This window comes from Schistocerca serialis, chromosome 2, assembly GCF_023864345.2.
Source record: "Schistocerca serialis cubense isolate TAMUIC-IGC-003099 chromosome 2, iqSchSeri2.2, whole genome shotgun sequence".
Taxonomy (NCBI): domain Eukaryota; kingdom Metazoa; phylum Arthropoda; class Insecta; order Orthoptera; family Acrididae; genus Schistocerca; species Schistocerca serialis.
In genome coordinates, this window is record NC_064639.1 from 901,990,979 (window position 1) to 902,014,847 (window position 23,869).

General features: G+C 43.6%; 1 protein-coding gene across 1 annotated transcript in view; it reads right to left on the reverse strand.

Annotated features, from left to right (window-relative positions):
- The window catches only part of LOC126458245 (probable ubiquitin carboxyl-terminal hydrolase FAF-X), a 314,613-nt gene that overhangs the window by 11,248 nt on the left and 279,496 nt on the right, over window positions 1-23,869 (reverse strand). The window contains exons 42-44 of the mRNA XM_050095144.1: window positions 23,275-23,477; window positions 19,140-19,286; window positions 5,597-5,754 (exon numbers count right to left, since the gene is read on the reverse strand). Coding sequence (XP_049951101.1) covers window positions 5,597-5,754; window positions 19,140-19,286; window positions 23,275-23,477 — 508 coding nt within the window. The remainder of the gene's footprint in view (window positions 1-5,596; window positions 5,755-19,139; window positions 19,287-23,274; window positions 23,478-23,869) is intronic.

Sequence of the window (23,869 nt, forward strand, 5' to 3'; positions counted from 1 at the left end):
ATAATATTTCGGCGAAAAACCATTCTGCCATCATCAGGTGGTGCTGATGCAATAGTCTGTTCAAACTCTGCTGCTAATATGTATCCCCCGTGGGTTCAGGTGCGATTCCATGCGTCGATGACGTGCAGTGTGTCCAGTGGTGGGGAAAGTGGAGGCTGCAGTAGGTGGTGGGAGGGCTGCAGTATCTTTTCAGTGGCCATAGCAGAATGATTTTATGTCTGATTGCACCACAGCTCCTTGATAGAGCTTAGTATTGGTTCCCAGGCCTTTGATGAGGTTGTCTGTTATGCGAATTTCTGTGGCCTCTTTGAAGATGCAGCCCCAGTAGTTATTTGTGGAGACCAGTACTTTTGTGTGGTCTGTTGTCTGTCCAGTATTCATGCAATATTCCGCTAGGCAGATTTGCTTGGTTGGCCTAGGTGGGTGAAGCGTTGGTGTTCTTTTCATCAGTCTTCCACCGTACGAATTGTTTGGCTGATATAGGATTTGCCACAGCCGCGCAGAATTTTGGATACATCCTCTTCCTCGAGTCCAACATCGCTTTTCACTGTTCCTATTAAGGTGGGAATCGTAAATGGTGGTCAGAAGGCTGTGTCAAGCTCATGTTGCCTCACTAGTCTCCACATTTTGGACGACATGTTGCCTGAAAAAGGTAGAAACACCAGCCTTTTTTCTTTTTTTCTGTTTGTTCTTCATCTTGGTCCCTAATGTGCTTCTGTTGTTGGAAGGACCTTTGGATTTGGCAACTGCCATATCCATTCTTGCAGAACACAGCCTCCTCAGCTAAATGGCATGCTTACGACCTTGGTACACAGAGCAGTTATGATCTCTGACTAACAGAACCTATCAACGGAGTTCAAATGCCTGGAGACTGTGTTCCGTAAGAAAGAATACAGCAACCACCAAATCCAAAGGGCCTTCCAACAACAGAAGCGCAGTAGGAACCAAGATGGAGAACAGCTGGAATAAGACAAAAAAATTGAGGCAACACAAGAATGACACAATCTTCTGACCACCGGACTACACCTCCAAAGCAGCCATAGACATTCGCATAACAAACAATCTTGTTAACAGGAACACTGGTTACCAACTCAGTAAAGCCTGGGAACCAATACTAAGTTCTACCAAGGAGCAACGGTGCAAGCGGACACGAGATCATTCTGCCACGGCTACCAAAGAGATACTGCGGCCTCTCCCACCACCTAACGCACCCTCCACATTCCCCACCACCAGACACGCTGTACGCTGTCGATGCACAGAATTGCACCAGGACCTGAGAGGGATACATACTAGCAGCAGAGAGCAGGCAGATTATTGTATCAGCACCGCCTGACGATCATGGAACATTTATCCACTGAAATATCGAGGGTATTTGACGACTGTATCTGGCTGGACACATGGAAACACTTCAAACAACAAAAAATTAATTATGCTAATTTATTTTCAGGGGCAATAAATAAAATTTTATACCATGATGCACCACACCCAGGTTTCCAAGACAGCAGGCAAAATACAGTATTGATAAGCATTTGCAGGACAGGAATGAGTATGTATATGTGTATGTACATACGTATTTATGTATGTAACACAGCAAATTTATTAAGTAGCAACATCAGTGTGATATGTAGAGCTCTGCAAGTCGCAAAATAACAGCAAATAGTACAACCTGCGCTTTCTCGGAGTGGGAGAACAGCATCACCGTTTGCAAGTTTCAGGTCTTGGTTAATGCAAAAATTATTCACAAAAGTGCCATTTCACCTAATGCAGGCAGTCCGTTAAAAACTATTTGATACAGCAACTGTAAAGAGTTATCTTTAGAGTTAGTGAGCAACATGATCTGTGTAATGTTTTGACTCTAATGCATCATCCCATAGTTGTACCTCCAGTTTATGATCACTTGTATAACATCTTATAACAGTTTACAGGGAAACAAGGAGAAATTTAAGACAGTTAGTTTGTCACCTCTGCCATTAGAATATTTATCAGAAAGGGACCTACTGACAACTTTTGCTTATTGATAAGATTTTGGAGTAGCTGTTCTCTCCCTTAAACATTTAAAAAGATGGATCAAAAAATAGAAGTTTCCAGGGTCACTTCAAGAGAGACACCAAGTGCCACTCTACTCAATATATAGGCATTTAAAGGGGTATTATGAAAGTAACGGTGATGGCTTCATTAAATACAAAAATTTCCTAACAAATAAGCAAGAATATACCTCAGCATGAACATATCAAATTAGGCCAATGTTGGTCAGATAGTGAAAAAGGGACTGGTAGAAGTGTGAGAGTGAATATGCAGATGGAGACATGCAACTTGACACAGACAGAAAGCAATGAAATGTGTGAGAGTTACAGATGGTAGGCATATACAGTCACTAAGAATGAAGTGTGTGATGAGCAGTATGAGAGCTTGAAACATAGCATTTTCTTGAATTTTTGCTTGACTGGAGGGACATCAGCATGTACAGAATTAATACAAAACGAAATACAAGACCGCAAAAATAATTGTCGCATAAAACCTTTCTTTAAACCAGCAAAAAAGTGTCTTAGTGATGTGACGTGACATTGGCAGCACATTCTTTTACAAACTTACAAACAAACATTATTTTATACTGTTAATGTCAGTTTCTGAGCTACTGTTATTTGAATGAAACATGGTAAAGTGTTTCTGGAGATTTTTCCGATATCTGATTTATGGGTACAACAAATTAACATGAAATGATACATTGTAAGTGGCAAATACGTGAACTTTTCAGTCAACCTCAGGAAGAGGTTACAAATGGTACTTCCAATACAAAAGTGATCATTCATCAACTGAAGGTGGCCAGAGAGGTCTCTGACCTCAAGTGATGGTACCCACGTTCAGAAAATCATGGATTTGCTGCATGCCTGCTATCATTTAACTGCAGGAAATTTTGAAGAGGCTAGTATCTTCACTGCTTCATATTGTGCACACTTGAAGCTGCAGTATGCCTTGTCTGATGGTAAGGAACATAAGTAGCAATGATTAAACACTTGCAAGCAACTCCTCTAACACACTAAAGCTGTTAAAACATTTGCACAACATTTGGACTATACTATATACAATTTTGGTAAGCATTTTTGGAATACAGTGATCAATTAATTGTTATATTTAGATTAAAGTTCAGTCTTGATCACGTTATGTCTGTTTTAATGAGTAACCGGTTTCGGTTTTTTCTATAAAACCATCATCAGACCCATTGGCTCCCTTGGGTTGGTAGGTGGAGCTCTCCTTGCTGCTGTGCAGTCAACTGCACAGCAGCAAGGAGAGCTCCACCTACCAACCCAAGGGAGCCAAAGGGTCTGATGATGGTTTTATAGAAAAAACCGAAACCGGTTACTCATTAAAACAGACATAACGTGATCAAGACTGAACTTTAATCTAAATATACGAGGGTTATTCCAAAAGTAAGGTCCGGTTATAAAAAAAAAAAAAAAATCAAAACTAAAATGTTTTTTCAAAACAATTGTTTTATTTACATTCCTTACATCTTTATCTATTTTTCTACATAACTTCCATACTTATTTAAACATTTGTCACATCGTTCAACAAGCTTTTGAATGCCCATGTTATAGAAATCGGCCGCCTGTGACGATAACCAGTCTTTAACTGCTTCTTTCACTTCATCATCTGTGTCAAAGCGCTTGCCACCGAGAAACTCCTTTAAGTAACGGAACAGGTGGAAATCACTTGGCGCCAGGTCCGGACTGTAAGGAGGATGGTCCATCTGTTCCCATCCAAATTTCTTGATCAGAGCTTGCGTTTCATTTGCAGTGTGGGGTCTGGCATTGTCATGCAACAACAAGATTCCAGACGACAAAAGACCACGTCGCTTATTCTGGATTGCACGTCGAAGTTTAGTCAGGGTAGCGCAGTAGGCGGCTTTATTAATCGTTGTTCCTCTCTCCATAAAGTCGACTAACAATACTCCACGTCTATCCCAGAACACAGTCGCCATAACCTTACGTGTTGAGATTGTCTGCTTTGCCTTGACCTTGACTGGCGATGACGTGTGACGCCATTGCATTGACTGACGTTTAGACTCTGGAGTGATGTGAGAAACCCATGTCTCATCCCCTGTGACAACATTGTCTAAAAGACTGTCACCTTCCTTATGATATCGCTCCAAAAAATCAAGAGCAAAAGCCATTCTTTTCATTCGTTGGGGATCAGTAAGCAGCCTGGGAACCCAACGGGCACACAATTTGTGAAACTTCAAATGTTCAGACACAATTCTGTACAAAGTTGTTCTACTCACATTCGGAAAATGCGTGTCTACATCTGTAATAGTGAATCGGCGATCTTCACGAATTTTTTTGTCAACCGCATTGACCAAATCGTCTGAAATCACTGATGGTCGGCCACACCGTGGTTCATCGTGCACATTATCCCGTCCTTCATTAAAAGCTCGCACCCACTTGCGCACTTTACTGTCGCTCATTATGTTAGGACCGTACACTTCAGTAATCTGCCGATGGATTTCCGCCGCTGAATTGTTTCTTGCGGACAAAAACCGTATCACTGCCCTTACTTCACAATCGGCGGGCTGATCAATTGTCTTAAACATTGTAAAGTGACACTGTGAACTACACTCAGCAACAGTAACAAAGCGAATGGCGGCGTTTGACGCGCAAGGCTTGCCGGGAGTCGGCGCGCATGCGTGTTTTGTCATTGGCGCCAAATTTCAATAGTTACGGCGAATCGGACCTTACTTTTGGAATAACCCTCGTACTATATACGTCGAGAGAAGAGCTCTGACAGCCGGCAATGCAGTTGCCAGTATTCGACACGGACGGGCAGCGAGCCAGCAGCGGTCACCCAGCACTACAGCAACACTGGGGTGTTGCCACGATAATGTAAACAAAAGTTCACGATCCGATCGGCTGTCATAGATGCACAAAGCACGTGCGCCAAGGCCGCGTCAACTGTCAGAGCTCTTCTCTTGCCGTACGCACTGTAGTGTTAAATTTATGGCCAGAGACACTAACACAAAATTTCAATCATCACAGCAGTTGGGAAAAAAGACCTCCAAATGAGAAAGTGCAAAAGTTTCAGTCAAGTTTCAATGTCAACAGATTTGTACCTTCTTTTTAATTTGGATTTGGCGTTGTTAGTGGGAGTGAATGGCTGATCGCCCTCCTGATACGAAAGTTCACAAGTCATTACGAAAACAACACATCTGCATATTCTCCAACATCTTTCAAAAGATCTGTGCCAAAAAATCAGATGACTGTCCTCCCCCTAGAACCCTCCGCTCATCACACATTACTCCACATGACTTTCCTCATTTACGAATGAAAACTCTTAAGCCGAAAGAAGTTTCGAGACAACCAATGACATTCTTCATAATTCTGCAGAGCACTGAAGGGCACTCTAGAATGAGCTTAAACACTGAAGGGGCAGAGGTGAGGTAAAAGGTGGGTATACTATAAGGGAGGCAAGAAATAGACATCTTTGAGTTAATAAAAAATCATTAAAAATTTTAACTACTTTTTTCAACAGATTTCACAGTCAAGTATCATAGAAAATAAGCATTCTGAGAAATGCCGTTACCTATTACAGTTCAAACACATACCTTGTTCCCAGTGCCCTTCTATTTATGAATCGCTGACTTGTCAAAGGGCTACTTATGGAATATGCAGGTGCAAATGGTGCATTCTGAGGTGGTTGCTGATGCTGTTCTTCAGGCTGAGGGCTATCACCTTCTTCAGACATTTCCTCCATCTCCTGTTCCTGAAACACAGCACCCATTGAAGTCGTAAACTAATTACAAATTACCTTCAAATTATATATAATGCATGCAAACACCATCAACATAAATAATTAATATTCAGTTCTTTAAATTAAGCTTTACACAATCACTTGGCAAGAGTAGCAAAATCTATGACTACATTTTGGACTGTACGTATTTGGTACTGAACAGCCAATAACCATTGACAAATAACTTATTATTTTCATTATTGATGGTCACTGAATACATATTTTTTTTTTTTTTTTTTTTTTTTTTTGGTTTAAGGGTGCTCAACTACTGAGGTCATTAGCGCCCAGTCACAATTGTTAGAGCACATAGAATCTAGTAAAACTCAAGGGGGGGGGGGGGGGGGACACACCAGAAAGTTCTTACAAAGATGCAGATAAAATAAGTGAAAGAGTTAGATGTCTTTGGATAAGCCAGTCAAAGTAATAAAACGAAGAACACGAGCAGCTGCTCGAGCGTCATCAGCTAAAATATCCTGTAAAGTAGATGGCAGAGACAGGACAACACGAGATTGACTAAAATGGGGACACGACAATAAAACATGGAGCACTGTTAATACATGACCACAAGGGCACTGCGGGGCCGGGTCACCAGAGAGCAGGTAGCGGTGGCTAAACTGGCAATGCCCAATCCGCAACCTGGCCAGAACGACCTCTTCTCGCCGAGATGGTCGGGAGGATGTCCAAGCAGTTTGGAATGGTTTTACTTCCCAGAGCTTGTTTCCTTGAAGTGAGGACCAAGCAGCCCACCACAACGACACAAGCCTCTTACAAACAACCCCACTAACATCAGATGACGGGACACAATGGGAGGCGGGCCGAGGCATGACGACTGCAGCCTTGGCTGCAGCATCAGCAGCCTCATTCCCAGGCACTCCTACATGACCGGGAACCCACAGAAAGCTGACAGGAGAGCCACCATCAGCAAAAGAATGGAGGGACTGCTGGATCCGTTGTACCAAGGGATGGACCAGATAAGGAGCTCCAAGGCTCTGAAGAGCACTGAGTGAATCAGAGCAGAGTACATACGATAAATGGCGGTGGCGGCGAGCATACTGAACGGCCCGATGGAGAGCAAAAAGCTCGGCCGTAAAGCTGGAACATTGGTCGAGGAGCAGGTATTTAAAGGTGACGGCCCCAACGACAAAGGCACAGCCGACACCATCGTCAGTTTTGGAGCCATCAGTGTAAATAAAGGTGTGACTGGCAAGTCGCGCACGAAGTTCGACAAACCATGAGCAATACACTGCAGCCGGAGTACCCTCCTTCGGGAGCGAGCTGAGGTCGAGATAAATATGAACCGGAGCCTGGAGCCAAGGTGGAGTCGGGCTCTCACCCTCTCTGAAGGTGGTAGGGAGGGCAAAATCCAATTGTCGAAGCAGGCGACGAAAGCGGACTCCAGGGGGCAGCAGGGCAGACACATATAACCCATACTGACGGTTGAGAGAATCGGCGAAGAAGGACTGATAAGAGGGGTGGTCGGGCATGGACAACAGCCGGCAGGCATACCGACAAAGCAGTATGTCGTGCCCGAAGGTCAATGGTAATTCGGCAGCTTCAGCATAAAGACTCTCGACGGGACTAGTGTAGAAGGCTCCGGTCGCAAGACGTAACCCCCTATGGTGGATGGAGTTGAGACGGCGTAAGAGGGATGGCTGAGCAGACGAATAGACGAGGCTCCCATAATCCAGCTTCGATTGGACTATGGACCGATACAAGCGAAGCAGGACAATGCGATCCGCTCCCCAAGATGAACCACTAAGAACTCTGAGGACATTAAGGGAACGTGTACAACGGGCAGCCAAATAAGAGACGTGCGGAGACCAACAAAGCTTCTTGTCCAGTGTGAGCCCTAGAAACTTAGTTGTTTCCACGAATGGGAGAACAACGGGACCGAGATGTAAGGATGGCGGAAGGAACACTTTATATCGCCAAAAGTTGATGCAAACTGTCTTCTCTTCAGAGAACCGGAAGCCATTTGCCACACTCCAAGAGTATAGGCTGCCTAGACAATGCTGAAGGCAGCGCTCCAGGAGGCATGTTCTCTGGGCGCTGCAGTAGATCGCGAAGTCATCGACAAAAAGAGAGCCTGAGACATTAGGTGGAATACAATCCATAATAGGATTGATCGCTATGGAAAAAAGGGCTACGCTCAAGACGGAGCCCTGAGGCACTCTGTTCTCCTGGAGGAAGACGTCGGACAAGGCGGAACCCACACATACCCTAAACTTTCGGTCTGTTAAAAAGGAATCAATAAAAAGGGGCAGGCGACCGCGTAGACTCCACCTGTGCATAGTGCGGAGGATACCTCCTCTCCAACAGGTATCATAAGCCTTCTCCAAATCAAAGAACACGGCTACCGTTTGGCGCTTTCGCAAAAAGTTGTTCATGATGAATGTGAACAAGGTCACAAGGTGATCAACAGCGGAGCGGCAGCGACGAAAGCTGCATTGAACATTGGTAAGTAGCTGTCGAGATTCAGGAATCCAAACTAACCGAGCGTTAACCATGCGCTCCATCACCTTACAGACACAGCTTGTAAGAGAAATGGGGTGGTAACTAGAAGGAAGGTGTCTATCCTTCCCAGGTTTGGGTATAGGAACAACGACGGCGTCACGCCAACACATGGGGACTTGACCTTCGGTCCAGACGCGATTGTAGATACGAAGAAGGAAGCTTTTGCCTGCCGGAGAAAGGTGTGCCAGCATCTGAACGTGAATGGCATCTGGCCCCAGAGCAGAGGACCGGGACAGTGCAAGTGCACGTTCGAGTTCCCGCATAGTAAAGGGGGCATTATAATGTTCCAGATTCAGCGAGTGGAAGGAAGGTCGCCGAGCCTCTTCTGCCACTTTCCCGGGAAGGAAGGCAGGGTGGTAATGGGCGGAGCTTGAAACCTCCAAGAAAAAGCGGCCGAAGGCGTTGGAGACATCCACAGGATCAACAAGGACCTCATTACCTGAAGTCAGGCCAGGTACCGAGGAGTGGGCCTTAATGCCCGACAGCCGGCGCAGGCCACCCCAGACGACAGAAGAGGGAGTAAAACTGTTAAAGGAGCTGGTGAAAGAGGCCCAACAAGCTTTTTTGCTGTCTTTGATGACTCTACGGCATTGCGCTCGGAGTCGTTTGTATCCAATACAATTCGCCAACATAGGATGGCGGCGACAGGTGCGTAAAGCACGTCGTCGAGCACGGATAGTGTCTCTACAAGCCTCATTCCACCAGGGGACGGAAACGTGACATGAAGAAGAGGTAGTACGAGGAATGGAACGTTCAGCAGCATTGATGATAACAGCCGTGAGGTATTCGACCTGACTGTCACAACTGAGAAAATCGTGGTCCGGAAAGGTCGCCAGGGAGGAGTAAAGTCCCCAGTCAGCTTTCGGTAAGTTCCAGCTTGAAGGACGTGGGGATGGGGTGTGGTGTAGGAGACGAACGACACAGGGGAAGTGGTCGCTCGAATAGGTGTCAGAAAGGACATACCACTCGAACCGACGGGCAAGAGTGGTAGAACAGATCGAGAGGTACAAGTGGGAGTAGGTATGAGTGGAGTCCGAGAGGAAAGTTGGGGCGCCAGTATTGAGGCAGACAAGATTGAGATGGTTGAAGACATCCGCCAAGAGGGAGCCTCTCTGACAGGATGCAGGAGAGCCCCAAAGGGGATGATGGGCATTGAAGTCGCCAAACAATAAAAACGGCGGAGGAAGCTGAACAATCAGGTGCATCATGTCAGCACGACTAACTGTGGATGATGATGGAATGTAGACGATACAAACAGAAAAAGTAAAGGCAGAAAGAGTAATAAGGACAGCTATTGCTTGGGGTGGGGTGGTCAATGGGATGGGATGGTAATAGACATCGTCCCGAACGAGCAACATGACCCCACCATGAGCCGGAATACAGTCCGCAGGGGTGAGGTCAGACCGCTCCGAGGTATAGTGGGTAAAAGCAATACGGTCAGTTGGGCGCAACTTGGTTTCCTGGAGACCAAGGACGAGCGGACAGTGCAGGCGGAGGAGCAGTTGTAATTCCTCCCGATTAGATCGAATACCTCTGATGTTCCAATGTAACAAAGCCATCGCTAGTCAGAAAAAAGGGGGGAATGAAACGGGTGAAGAGCTGGTCACCTCGACGGCTGGGGAGGGCCAGGTTTTGAGGGAACAACGCTACAACCGGTGGGAAGCGGATTCTGTTCCATCGAGTCGTCGCCAGCTGCGGCCGCTTTCCCGGGTTGCGTAGGAGGGGCAGCATCATTCGCCGACAAGAGGCCAGCTGAGCGCCTGGCAGCAGAGCGTCCCGGCGAAACTGAGGACGGCCGGGAGCAGCAACTCGCAGATGGAGCGTCAGACGAAACGCGCCGGGGTGGAGAGGGGGATAAAGATTTCTTCTTGGAGGCCTTCTTGGAAGTCCAATGAGGCACGGGGATGGTAGGCTGGACCTGAAGAAGGTCCTCACGCGCGGGGTCCGTTTTGGAACGCCGGACCTCGGAAGCCGGGGTTCGGAACATTTCCCCGATGGACGCCTGAGAAGAGGATCGCTTCTCAGGCGGCGGAGGGGGGAGGAGGAGGAGGAGGAGGAAGGGTGGCACCTGGGGCAGAGGCCACGAGGGAGGAGGATTTGGAAAGGAGGGATTTGGGAGGCGGAGGCATAGACCCCGGATGGGGTGAGGGTGGCGGGGGGACAGGATAGGGGTGAGGATACTGTGGAAGGAGTGGACACGACTGAGGCAAACAAAGTTGTCAACGTCACGGGATGGAGGCGGTCATACTTCTTCCTGGCCTCAGAATAAGAGAGACGATCCAAAGTTTTTAATTCTTGGATCTTCTTCTCCTTCCGATACGCGGAGCAGTCTAAAGATCTAGGCGAGTGGATGCCAAGACAATTGACGCACCAAGGTGGTGGGGTGCATGCATGTTCCTCATGAAGAGGACGTCCACAATCGCCACAAAGGGGCTCAGCCTCACACCATAACGACATGTGCCCAAAGCGCAAACACCGAAAGCAGCGCATAGGAGGCAGGACGTAGCGACGTCGCACTGGTAGCACATCACCTTTACCTTCTCCGGGAGAACGTCCCCCTCGAAGGCGAGGATAAAGGCTCCGGTGTCGATGCGACGATCTTTGGGGCCGCGCTGAACTCGCTGGACGAAATGCATGCCTCGGCGCTCCAGGTTGGCCCTGAGCTCCTCATCAGATTGCAGCAGGAGGTCCCGATGAAAAATAACCCCCTGCGTCCTATTCAGTGCCAGATGCGGGACAATGGACACTGGGATGTCCCCTAGTCGGTCGCACGCCTGGAGCGCCGCCAACTGTGTGGCGGAGGCGGTCTTTATAAGAACGGACCCCGAACACACATTTTACTGAGAGCCTCGATTTCCCCAAAGATGTCCTCGATGTGCTGGACAAATAACATGGGCTTGGAGGTGGCAAACGTCCCCCCATCGGTCCGAGAACAGACTAAATAGCGGGGGAAGTACTTCGCCCCAAGCCGGCGGGCCTGTCCTTCCTCCCAGGGAGTGGCCAAGGGGGAAAGGGCAGGAGAACCAGAACCAGAGACAGTACCTTTCTTTTTAAAAGACTCGGCCGCAGAACGACCTGATACATGTTGACGTTTCATCTGCGAAACGTCCGCCCCGATACCACCCACTCCGACCAGGGGCTCTCCCCACGGGCGCCACCCAGCCTCAGCAAGGGCCATCTGGCAGGATGACCATTGCCGGGAGTCCTGATGCCCCAAGGAGACGGGCATCTACTCCTTGGCCGACGTGGGGAGGGTGCAGCTCAGGTATCGGCAGTACGATCCCTGTGTTGTCAGGGGGTACAACCTAGAGGGTACATGACGACCCCACCACAACGGGCTGGCTACCGTGCTGGATTTCGGGTGCCATGGAAAGTCCATCATGATTTGCAACCCATCAGGCGTTTAGGCCCAATTGGAGGAATAGTGGGTGTGGTTACAACGCCGTTACGATGCTGAGTGCCAAGGTCTTAGTGCACTGAGGACCAGTGATACACCACGTAAGGCGTCCTTCCCCAAAAGGCTCGTACTTCTGTAGAATTTTGAAAAAATGAGGTCAAACCCCAAGAGGGACCATCACATGGAATGCCGAAACGGTTGAAACTCCTTTTAGTCGCCTCTTACGACAGGCAGGAATACCTCGGGCCTATTCTTACCCCGGACCCGCAGGGGGCCTGAATACAATGTGTCTGTTATGTCCTTAGTAAAGAACAGTGGCTATGCGAATACTGCAGGGAACACTTTATACCAAAAACATTTGTACCAGGACAGCCATCACCATAGAAATCATACTGTTGTTAGTCACTGTTACCAAAGTATTATTTACCAATAATCCTTCTAACTGAATGCTACGCAATTCTTTAAATGTGCAGTAAATAGACAACCTGCATTTATTTGCTTCCACTTTTGACAGTCGCAGCTGCTGCCATGAATGAATGTTGGAAGAGGCATCCTAAATCTCTACAGATGTTTACACAGGGTGTATCACAATTCATGTTACATACTTCTAGAGGTTGCAGAGGGAAACAACAAAAAACGTCTAGTAAACATGGGCTCTAAAATGCATACCTTAACAGCTATGGGCACTTTTTCAATAGAAAAGATGCGTTTCACATTAGAGTAGATTAACAAGTGTTCAAAGCTGTGAAACACAAATAGTGAGACGCCCTGTGTATGCCAAGTATATTATTTAACAATAACTATGAAGTCAATGAACTTATTAAAGAGAAGGGACTCTGTACTCATTCTCACCGAGTATCTGAAAGTAACAAATATTTTTCACTTGCAGGTGTCCTGTATGTCACTACATTACACTACTTGCACGATACAAAAAATAAATTACCTTCTCAAGTATTTATCAACAATTTCTGGATTCTGTCTTGTGCAAAGATTACATGAATATTAACAGCATTTGTAGACTTTGAGAAAATTTTTGAAAATGTTGACTACAATATATCTCTGGAACTCTGAAGGAAAGAGGAATAAAACACAGGTAGTGAAAGGTCAACTCAATATAGTAGGTGGTTGTAATTAAAGTGCAGCTACTCATAAAGGTCCAGTGTGTGGACTGTAATTATTGTACAGCAGTGAAACTTGGTAGATATTCTAATGCATTAACAATTTACTCTGGGGGAACAAAAAAGTTATAATTTTGACTAACAGGTGCAAATATGGTGCTGTGAATGCTAGGATGACACATAGAAATGTTTCTATATGTAATGGATTAGAAACTGGACATGAGCACAAAAAGTCAAATTGAGAAAGGCAATGTTGATTTCATTACTAACTGCAGCTTACACAGTTCGAGACATTGACGAGATGATGCATTCCTAAAACAACACGCTCAACAGATGCTTGCAGCAGTTCCAGTGTAATCTGAGCAATATGTTTCTATATACTGGCCTTCATGTCAGGTAGTGACCGAACATGGCCCTGGTAAATGTGTTCTTTTAGACATCGTCAGAGCCAAAAGTCACCTGGAATCAGATCAAGTGACCTTGCAAGCCATGCATCTGGAAAACTTGGGGAGATAACATGTTTGTTGAAGGTTGCATTTAGCAGATCTTACACTGGGCGAGTGACGAAATGCTGCCCTATCTCACATGAAAACCGTGGTTTCCGAACAGTTGTGCTCTTCCAAAGCAGGAATCACATGATGTACAACGAGATCTCAATAACTTGCAGACACCACAGTATGCCTGATAGGCCTTCTGGGTGTATTCTCTTCAAAGAAGAACACACAAAGACTAAAGGTGCTTGTGAATCCACACCACACAGTCACATACGGTGAGTGCAATGGCTCTTCGTGCACAATACACAGCTTAACAGTACTTGAAATTCAGCAGTTCTTAGTATTCACTGCACCCTGTAGTGTAAAATGTGTCTCATCACTTTACTGAATGTTGTCTGAACATATGTTATCAACTTCAATCCATGCCAGAAACCGAAGGACAAATTCGGAATGTTGTTGCAGATAATGAGGTATTATTTGCTGCACTGACTGGATCTTTTACACGTACCAGTGTAAAATAGACCAAAAAATTTCCGTACTCTTGACCACGGGACGGACAGTTCTCACGAGATTGCACAAGCACCAACACTACCGGGGCAAGTGCTGCATGGTCAATTACAGGAACAGCAACCTCATCAATGATATCCACTGGGATAGGACATCTTCCTCTTCCACATGCCACATCACACTCAGCTATGTATTTGAATTTTGTCATGGGTGTAAGGACGCCCATCCCAGAACCTCTCCCCAGAGTCCATCTCTCTACTTACCCCTACCAGTCCCTGCACTCCTACCTTCTACATGCTTCCTGAAGTCCATAAACCCAACCACCTAGGGCGCCCCGTTGTGGCAGTTACTATTCCCCCACTGAGAGAATCTGCTCTCGTAGACCAACACCTTCAACCTATTACCTGGAACCTATATGAAGTATACCAACCATTTTCTCCACCTATTCTCCACAGGTCCTGTCCCCTTACCATACAGTGTCCTGCTTATCACCATTGATCCAGCTCCCTATACACTAACATTCCTAATGCCCATGGCCTTACTGCTATTGAACACTACCTATCCAAATGCCCTATGGATTCCAAACCAACAACCTCCTTCCAATTCACCATGACCAACTATATCCTCACCCAGAATTACTTCTCCTTTGAATGCATTAACTATAAACAAATCCAGGGTATGGCTATAGCACCTGCATGGCACCATCCTATGCCAACCTATTCATGGGCCATTTAGAGGCATCCTTCCTAAAAACTCAGAATCCTAAACCCCTCACCTAGTTCAGATTCACTGATGACATCTTTGCTATCTGGATCAAAGGTGAGGACACACTATCCACATTCCTCCAGAACCTCAATAACTTACCCCCTTTTGCATCACCTGGTCTTACTCAACCCAACAAGCCACATTCATAGATGTTGACTTCCACTTCAGAGATGACTACATCAGTACCTCTGTTCATATCAAACCTACTAACCATCAGCAATACCTCCACTTCGACAGCTGCCACCCATTCCATACCAAGAAGTCCCTTCCTTACAGCCTAGCTACCCATGGTTGTTGCAACTTCAGTGACAAGCAGTCCCTCTTGGAATATACTGAAGGTCTCACTGAAGCCTTCACTGACTGTTATTATCCTCCCAACCTCATACAAAAATATATCTCCCGTGCCTTATCATTCCAGTCTCCCACCACCTCCCGAAGTCCCACAGTCCGGTCACAGAAGAGCATTCCCCTTATAACTCCGTACCATCCAGGACTGGAGCAACTGAATTACATTCTCCGCCAGGGTTTCAATTACCTCTCGTCGTGCCCTGAAATGAGAAATGTCCTGGTCACTATCCTTCCCACACCTACAGTGGTATTCCATTGTCCACCAAACCTACACAATATACTCGTCCATCCTTACACAACCCCTGCTCCCAATCCCTCACCTCATGGCTCATACCCCCATAACAGACCTGTCCCATACATCCTCCTACCACCACCTACTCCAGTCCGGTCACTAACATCACCTATCACATCAAAGGCAGGGCTATCTGTGAAACAAGTCATGATTTACAAGGTAAGTTGCAACCACTATGCTGCATTCTATGTAGGAATGACAATCAACAAGCTGTCTGTCCGCATCAATGGCCACCGACAAACACTGGCCAAGTAACAAGTGGACCACCTTGTTGCTGAACACGCTGCCAAACATTATACCCCACATTTCAATGACTGCTTCACAGTCTGTGCCATCTGGATCCTTCCCACCAACACCAGCTTTTCTGAATTGCGTAGGTGGGAACTTTCCCTGCTACACACCCTACATTCCCATAACCCTCCTGGCCTCAACCTTCGTTAGTCACTGTCCTCTCCCATCCAGCCCCCTCCCTGTTCCCATTCCAGCAATACACAGCCATCATTTCATCACTACACCCAATTTTTTAATTTCCCCTACTCCTCCCTCCGCCTCCCCACTTTTTCTCCTGCACTCCACCTAAACTGCAACATTTCACTGTCTGCCACCCCCGCCATACTATCCCTCCCCCTCCCCGCCCCAGCCTCCTCCTTAACCCCACCACTCATCACTCCAATCACGCACTGGTGCTGCTGCTCGCAGTGTGGTTTCAGTTGCCTGAGACTGCAGACGTGTGTGTGAACTGCGTTTACTTGAGTGTGTGCATGTGCATGTGTGACTATTGTTGACAAAGACCTTAATGGCCGAAAGGTATAATTGTGTGAATCTTTTTGTTGTTCCTATCGCGACTCAGCATCTCCGCTATATGGTGAGTAGCAACTTTCCTTCTCTAATATTGTTACATTCCATCCTGGATTTTCCATTGTTCAATAGAATTTGATTTCAATGCTAGGTTAACGATACAGAATTTTGAGATTCCCGGAGATTTCCTCGATTTTTCCAGGTAAAAATTAATTCCCTGAGAATTCCAGGTTTCCCAGAAGAGTCGCCACTCTATTCTTCTCAATGGCCGTACTGTTCACTCATGTTATGGCTTATCAAATGATGGTGTGGATGTCATACCTTCAGTTCTGCATCAAAGTATTAGCGTATCTGCCAAGTTTCACTGACATATGATAATTACAGCCCGCAACGTACCTCTGCGATCAGCTGCATTTTAATTAAAACTACCCATAGTAACTAGAATGCAGTTATAAAGATTGAAGGGCATGTAAGAGAAGCATTAGTTGAAAAGGGAATGAGAGAGGCTAAAGCCCATCTTCAATGTTACTCAGTCTATACATTGAATCAGCTAATGCTGAGGGATTTAGATGGATTTTGCTATTTGAGTAGCAAAATAACTGTTGATGGTCAAAGCTGAGAGGATGCAAAATACTAACTGGCAATAGAAAAGAATTTCTGAAAGACAGATATTTTAAAATCAAATATGAAATTTAAGTTTTGGGCTGGGCTGGAGTCTTGAGAGGTACGGTAATGAAATGGTTTTTTTTTAACATCTCAGACAAGAAGAGAATAGAAGATTTAGCTATGTGATGGTAAAGGAGAATACAGAAGATTCCACAGCAGATAGCATAACTAACGTGGAGGTACTGAATCAGAGTGGGGAGAAAAATTTATAGCACTACTTAACTAAAAGAAGGGATCAGTTGATAGAACACATCCCCAGACATCAAGGAATACTTAATTTGGTGTTGGAGGGATATGTGGAGAGTAAAAATTTAAGACAGAAACTAAGCACATTTAAATGATTAATGGAAAATCTCATATAAAGATGTGAAACAAATACTAACAAAGAGATAGAGGGGCTGGCCAGTATTTACCTCAACTCAGTACAGCCGATAGATACACATAAAACAGAACTGAAAATTTACGTTCCTAGCTTTCGGAACAAATGTTCCTTCATCGGGGAGGAGAGAGGGGAAAGAAAGGGAAAAAGGGAAAGGAGATTCAGTTACTCACAACCCAGGTTATGAAGCAACAGGGAAAGGAAAATAGGGAGGGTAGCAAGGATGGAGGCACGGTTGTCAGAGGGAAGCCAACAACCATGCCTCCATCCTTGCTACCCTCCCTATTTTCCTTTCCCTGTTGCTTCATAACCTGGGTTGTGAGTAACTGAATCTCCTTTCCCTTTTTCCCTTTCTTTCCCCTCTCTCCTCCCCGATGAAGGAACATTTGTTCCGAAAGCTAGGAACGTAAATTTTCAGTTCTGTTTTATGTGTATCTATCGGCTGTACTGAGCTGAGGTAAGTACTGGCCAGCCCCTCTATCTCTTTGTTTGTATTTGTTTCACTAAGCACATTTAAGCAGATAGACATGGGGCCCCGAAAGAAACACACACACTTTTTGCATCCTGTAACTAGAATACTGTCTTTTCCCCCCTTTTTCTGGTGTGACATCTTGAAAAGTAGCTGAAGGCTACCTTGAGCAAAGAAAGTTCATTCTGATGTGCTACTGGGAGAACGAGAACATGTATGAAGTGCAAGGACAGTTCAGAATGAAGTTCCAACAAGAGGAAACAATGCGTCTCCAACTTACTCATCTGCGAGATACGTTTGAGGAGGAAGGAGCTGTCCAAAATTCCCAGAAGAACCATTCCTGAAAACCATGGTCATCCGCACAAGAGATAGAAAAGTCACCAAACGGTTTCAGCAATCACCTAGAAAGTCTGTGCGGAATGTGACTCGTGAGACAGGAGTTCCAAAAAATGAGTATGCATCCCATTTCGAAGCATGTCCAAAATTCCTAGATTACTCCGTGCTCTGAATGAGGACGATCTGGAGTGGAGAACTGAATTTTGTGAGCGATATCGAGCAAGACGCGCACAGGAAAAATAATTCCCATACGAAGTTGTTTGGGGTGATAAGGCCACTTAAGTTAAATGGAACAATTAATCATCAGAATTGTACCCACTGTGCACCTGAGAATCCCCATGTGATACTGGAACATCATGTGAAGTTATCAGGAGTTCCCAGGAGTTACAGTGCGGTGTTGTTTACCAGCATTTGGTGTGACTGGGCCTTTCTTTTTTGAGCATACAGAGAATGCTGAAAATTACATGGACTCTCTACAGGCTTATGCCATTGCACATGTGAAAGACACGTTTGGTGATGGAGAATGATAATCCAGTAAGCTGGAGCATCTCCCCACTACCATCATGACGTAAGGGCCTGCTTTGATGAAAACTTACCAGACTGACAAACAGGACAAATAGGTAGCACCCTCTGCGCTCACCAGATATGATGCCTATGTAGTTTTGCAAGGGGGGCACATACAAACAATTTTTATAGCACACGACCAGCTACAATCAATGAGCTGAAAGCAGCCACTGAAAATTGATGTGCCAAAATACCAATTGTGACGATTGTGAACATAAAGGATACTTTCAGTACGTGTTATCAGCTGTGTCTGAACCACAATGGTGTTCACACTATTTTGAATTTTGAAATTTTTATGTACTTTAATAAATATTAGAGTTACAATTATAAAAAGAGTGTATACATTTTTCTGGGACATCCTGTAGGTTGCAATAGTTTTGCAGAGAACAGGAGGACAGGAGGTTTGCGCAGGGTAGACTAGCATGAAGAGCTGCATCAAACTAATGTTTGGTGCAGTAGCAGCAACCACCTCTCCTCCTACACACACACACACACACACACGCGCACACACACACACACACACACACACACACACACACACATACACACAGAGTAGAACAATACTGAGATTACACTGTGGTGGTCTCGGCATGGAACTCTACCTACTCAACAACAACTATTACATCTACTATTATGTAGTTATTGTGATACATGACATTTCCATGGTCAAATTAATTGTGTCTACAAATGACTGAGGAAATGTCAAATTACCTCTTCAGGACAAAGCTCACAAGCTCTCTCCAACGTTTTCCTGGCACTGTTTGACCTCTCCAAATAGTAGCCATTGGTGGATTCATTTGACTGGGCAGGGGGTGACCAATTATTGTAACTATATTGTGCATTTGGTGGATAAGGCCGCTGAAACAAAGGATTACAAAGAGATTACCAACACTTTAATTAGTCTTACACTGATGAACTTTTACTTAAAAGAAATTAAATTTTGTCCTAAGATTATGGTAACTGATTCAGTTAGTACTTTTACTTAGGGGGCACAGATGTCTATATGAAAGATTCACTTATGAATTATACATAAGACCACTATACTCAGATTTAAATTCAGTTAACAGCACAAGCTATGTAGTTTAGTTTCCCCAGAGCTCGTGATGTCACATGTGAACTGCTTGCTGTTTCCAATGTGACACAACAAAACATCAGTCTATCTGCAGAGTTTGAATAGATCAGTGTCCACACACAGTCAGTTGTCAGACACTGCCATTTGCAACAGGAAAGACGGTGCTCTGCTCATGGTGGCAGCCTGCTCCCTTTTCTTGAAGCTTAACCAGATGACAGCAGATGTGGCAACCACGTAGTGCCACATCACAAATATCAATTAAAGAGTAGTTTTAATCAGAATATAGTATAATCGTGAAATATGAATTTCATAACAAACATTTATTTACATTCACTTTTAATATGGTGGTATCCAAGATATCCTTCAAGAGTGACACAGTGTAGGGTAATGTATGGGTTGTAGCAAAAGACTCAATAAAGACCACTTACAAAACATTATGTAATTGAGCATCGAGTAGTGCTCACTGTTCCTGGAGATTATGTGGAAAATATATGCATAATGAGCCACGGAGCTGTAAGTTGTTAAGAGTGTCAAAGAAATATTCAGATTAGATTCGGTTTTCATTCCATGGACCCAAGAAATGAGATGACTCTCATGGGTGAGGAAAATGTCAGAAAGTATACCATAAAAAACATAAAACATTTAAATATAATATTTACTACCCTGATCATTTATCAGGAGATTGTCGAAATAGGTGAATACAATGCGGTAAACTGGAACAGCTAATATTTACAGAATTAATACTGACAGAATGAAACACTGTTATGCACTATTAATAAATTTATCACACACAAAATACCTAATCTTGACTGTTGTGGCCAAGTGCTGCCAAAACTGAAATCTAACAGATATTTTTACTTAAGCTGGCTTAACAGTCTCTGTTAAGATATTCATCTATGGAGTAGAAGGAGTTGCCTATCAAAAAGTCTTTCAAACTCTGTTTAAAATGTGCTTTATCTGAAACTAAGTTTTTAATGGTTGCTGGCAATTTATTGAAAATGTGTGTTCCTGAATATTGGAACCCTTTTTGGACCAAGGTAAGTGATTTTAGGTCTTTATGTATGTTGTTCTTATTCCTAGTACTGATACTATGTATTGAGCTATTGGTTGGAAATAGAGATGTATTACTTACAAAAAATTTTCATTAAGGAATAAATATACTGAGAAGGAGTGGTTAGAACAAAGTTCCTCAAACAGGTTTCTACATGATGTTCTTTAATTTACACCACAAATGATTCTTATAACATGCTTTTGCACCCTAAAAACTTTTGCTCGGTTTGATGAGATACCCCAGAATATGATGCCATATGACATAATAGAACGGAAGTAAGCAAAGTATGCAAGGTTTTTTATATTTATATCTCCTACATCTGACATCATTTTCACTGCAAAACAGACTTGGGTGCTTAAGCAATTCTGTGGTATGTCCTACCCAGCTGAATTGAGTTGTAATCCCAGAAATTTAACACTTCAACCTCTTCAATCTGCTTGTCTTCATATGTTATACATATGCTGGAAGGAATTCTCTTACAGGTTCTGAACTGCATATAGTGGGTCTTCTTGAAGTTTAATGACAGTAAATTAGCTTTAAACCACTTATTAATGTCAGTGAAACTTTCATTAACAGCTATTTCTAAATCTGTACTTAGCTTGGCACTTATTGAAATGTTTGTATCATCTCAAACAAAACCAACTTAGGATCTGGCAATGTAACAGATGAGAAATTGTTAATGTACACAAGAAAAAGCAATGGATCCAAGATGGAACCTTGAGGAACACCACACTATAATTAATTCCCAGTCAGATGAAGACTGACTGCTTACTGCACAGGTATTTTGCAATGATACCCTTTGTTTCCTGTTGGATAGATAAGACTCAAACCATCTCACAGCACTGCTGGTGACATCATAATATTCTAATCTACTTAAAGAGAATGCTGTAGTTCACAGAGTCAAAGGCTTTTGACAGGTCACAGAAAATGCCAGTAGCCTCTAATTTATTATCTAATGAATTGTACATTCTCACTGTAAGTATAAATCGCTTTCTCTATATCAGAACCTTTAAGAAATCCAAACAGTGACTTAGACAATTTATTATTTGCAATCAGGTGCTTAAGGAGACACTTGAACACAACATTTTCAAATATTTTTGAGAAAGCCAGCAAAAGTGAAACTGGTCGACAGTTTGATGGTATCTCTTTATCCCCCTTCTTGTAATGAGGATTAACTTCAGCATATTTTAATTCCACTGATAAGAGACTGATTGCACAAATAACTTATGAGAGAACTCAACTCGGGTGAGCACTCTTTGATTAACTTCATTGATATGTTATTATACCCACTGGAATACTTAGATTTTAAGGATTTTATGATGGATGCTACTTCTTTGGGAGACACGAATGTCATTTCCATTTTACTGAAGTTATTTTTAAAGACTGGTCTCAGATACTCCATTGCACTGTTCACTAAACCAGATAACCCCAAGCTGTCAGTAACAGAAATGAAGTAATTGTTTAAGAGGTTTGCAACACTACATGTATGTGTTACCAAAGTCTCATTTATTTTTAGAGTATCTCCTCTTCCATTTTGGCCCCACCTGTCTCTGTCTTCACTATACCCCCCCCCAGTTTTTATTTTGTTGCCTGATGTAATAATCATAATAAAGCTGCTTCAATATATGGAGTACTTGCTTCAACATTTTACTGTATTCTTTGTAATGCATTACAATTCTAACATCAGAGCTGTTCCTAGATAGTAGATACAGTCTCCTCTTTGTCCCACGTGATTTCTTTAATCCTTGTGTAATCCATGGTTTATTTTTTGACTTCTGAGTTACCTTTAGAGGAAAACAATGTTCAAAAGAGTAGGTAACTTTATTAATGAATGCTCTGTATTTTCCATTTGAGTCAGAAGTATTGTAAACATCTGTCCACTTTACGTCTTTGAGGAATTTCCTAAATTTCTCAATTTCTGACTTATTTATTATTCTTATTTATTGTTCTCCTGCACTCAGATTTAATAGATTTTTTATCCTGACAAGTTTCAACATTTAACTCAAGATGCTGCATGTCATGATCAGTCAGTCCATTTACCATTGGTTTTGTGATATGACTTTTTTCCCTAGATTTGTCTACAAAGATATTATCAATAGAAGTCTCAGAGCATTTACATATTCTAGTAGCCAAGTTCACAGAAGGAACTAAACTGAATGATAGTTTTACTTACTGCAATAACTGTTCAACACACACTATTGGAAAATGCACTAAAAGGCTTATCCCAAAATTCTAAAAGTAACTAAGTCAAGATGAGTATGTCCCCGCATGTGCAGCTGGTGTAATATCTACAATAGTAATGTTTGATAAATTCAAGTTTGTGTGGATGTTTACAAATCACTTGTCTTCCTGCTCCAGATCTGTGACTGAAATAGGAAAGGGTAGAAGTGATACCATACACAATGTACCCTCTACAAAGTACACCACAGGTGTATGTGTTTGTCCATTAAACTTTTGCAGTGTTCATATCAAAGACTTGACAGTGTGCTATTACCCTCCGCAGACACATCTGCACCATTTTCACTCCCAACATATCGATGAAATGTCAGTTAAGCCCTAAAAAATCTTGCCCCTTTCAATCATTGAAGTCCTGCCATGAAGGAATCTGCAGTTCTGAAACATGGAGTTCATTTAGTCTCCTGTTCGTTCCCAGGTCCATTACTGCTGCCTGGAATGTAGAGTTTTTCCTACTCTTATTTCATACAGTTCCTAAAACATCTTACCCTTTCAAGTTCGTCCTGCAACCATTCAACAGCTAGTGCCCATTTCCTCTTCAATTCTCCATTCGTATGTAACATTTGCAAAGCTGCACGGCATTTGGAAAAGAGGGCAACCATGCACTTTATGCACTGGTATGCTCGTTTCTGATAATGGTTTTTACTACGTTGTATTGTATCAAATAAACCTTCCCGTTCTTCTGGAACACCTGTAAAATTTTTAAAAAAAGAAGTGTTTCTTCAAAATATATACAGGATTTCAAGTAACAATACCACTCAATGAAGGCGCTGGAATCCTTGAAAATATATTGCCATTCATAACTCTGTGGCATATAAAATTTTTCTGCTAAGAAAAATTAAAATTCAAAGCATATAAATGAAACTGAACATTAAAAATCATAGCAGACAATGAGCTCTCTTCCAATTCACTGTCTCTCTCAACTTCTGCAATAGTCACAAACATGTTCAATGGCTATGATCATTATAAAAATTAAAAAGAGACTGACGATATTTCCATATTCCTTTTTTGTAGCAATTCATGGGTGTGCTAAGAAACCTAATTGGTTTAAATGATCAAAATAAAAAAAAGATCAAAAAAATA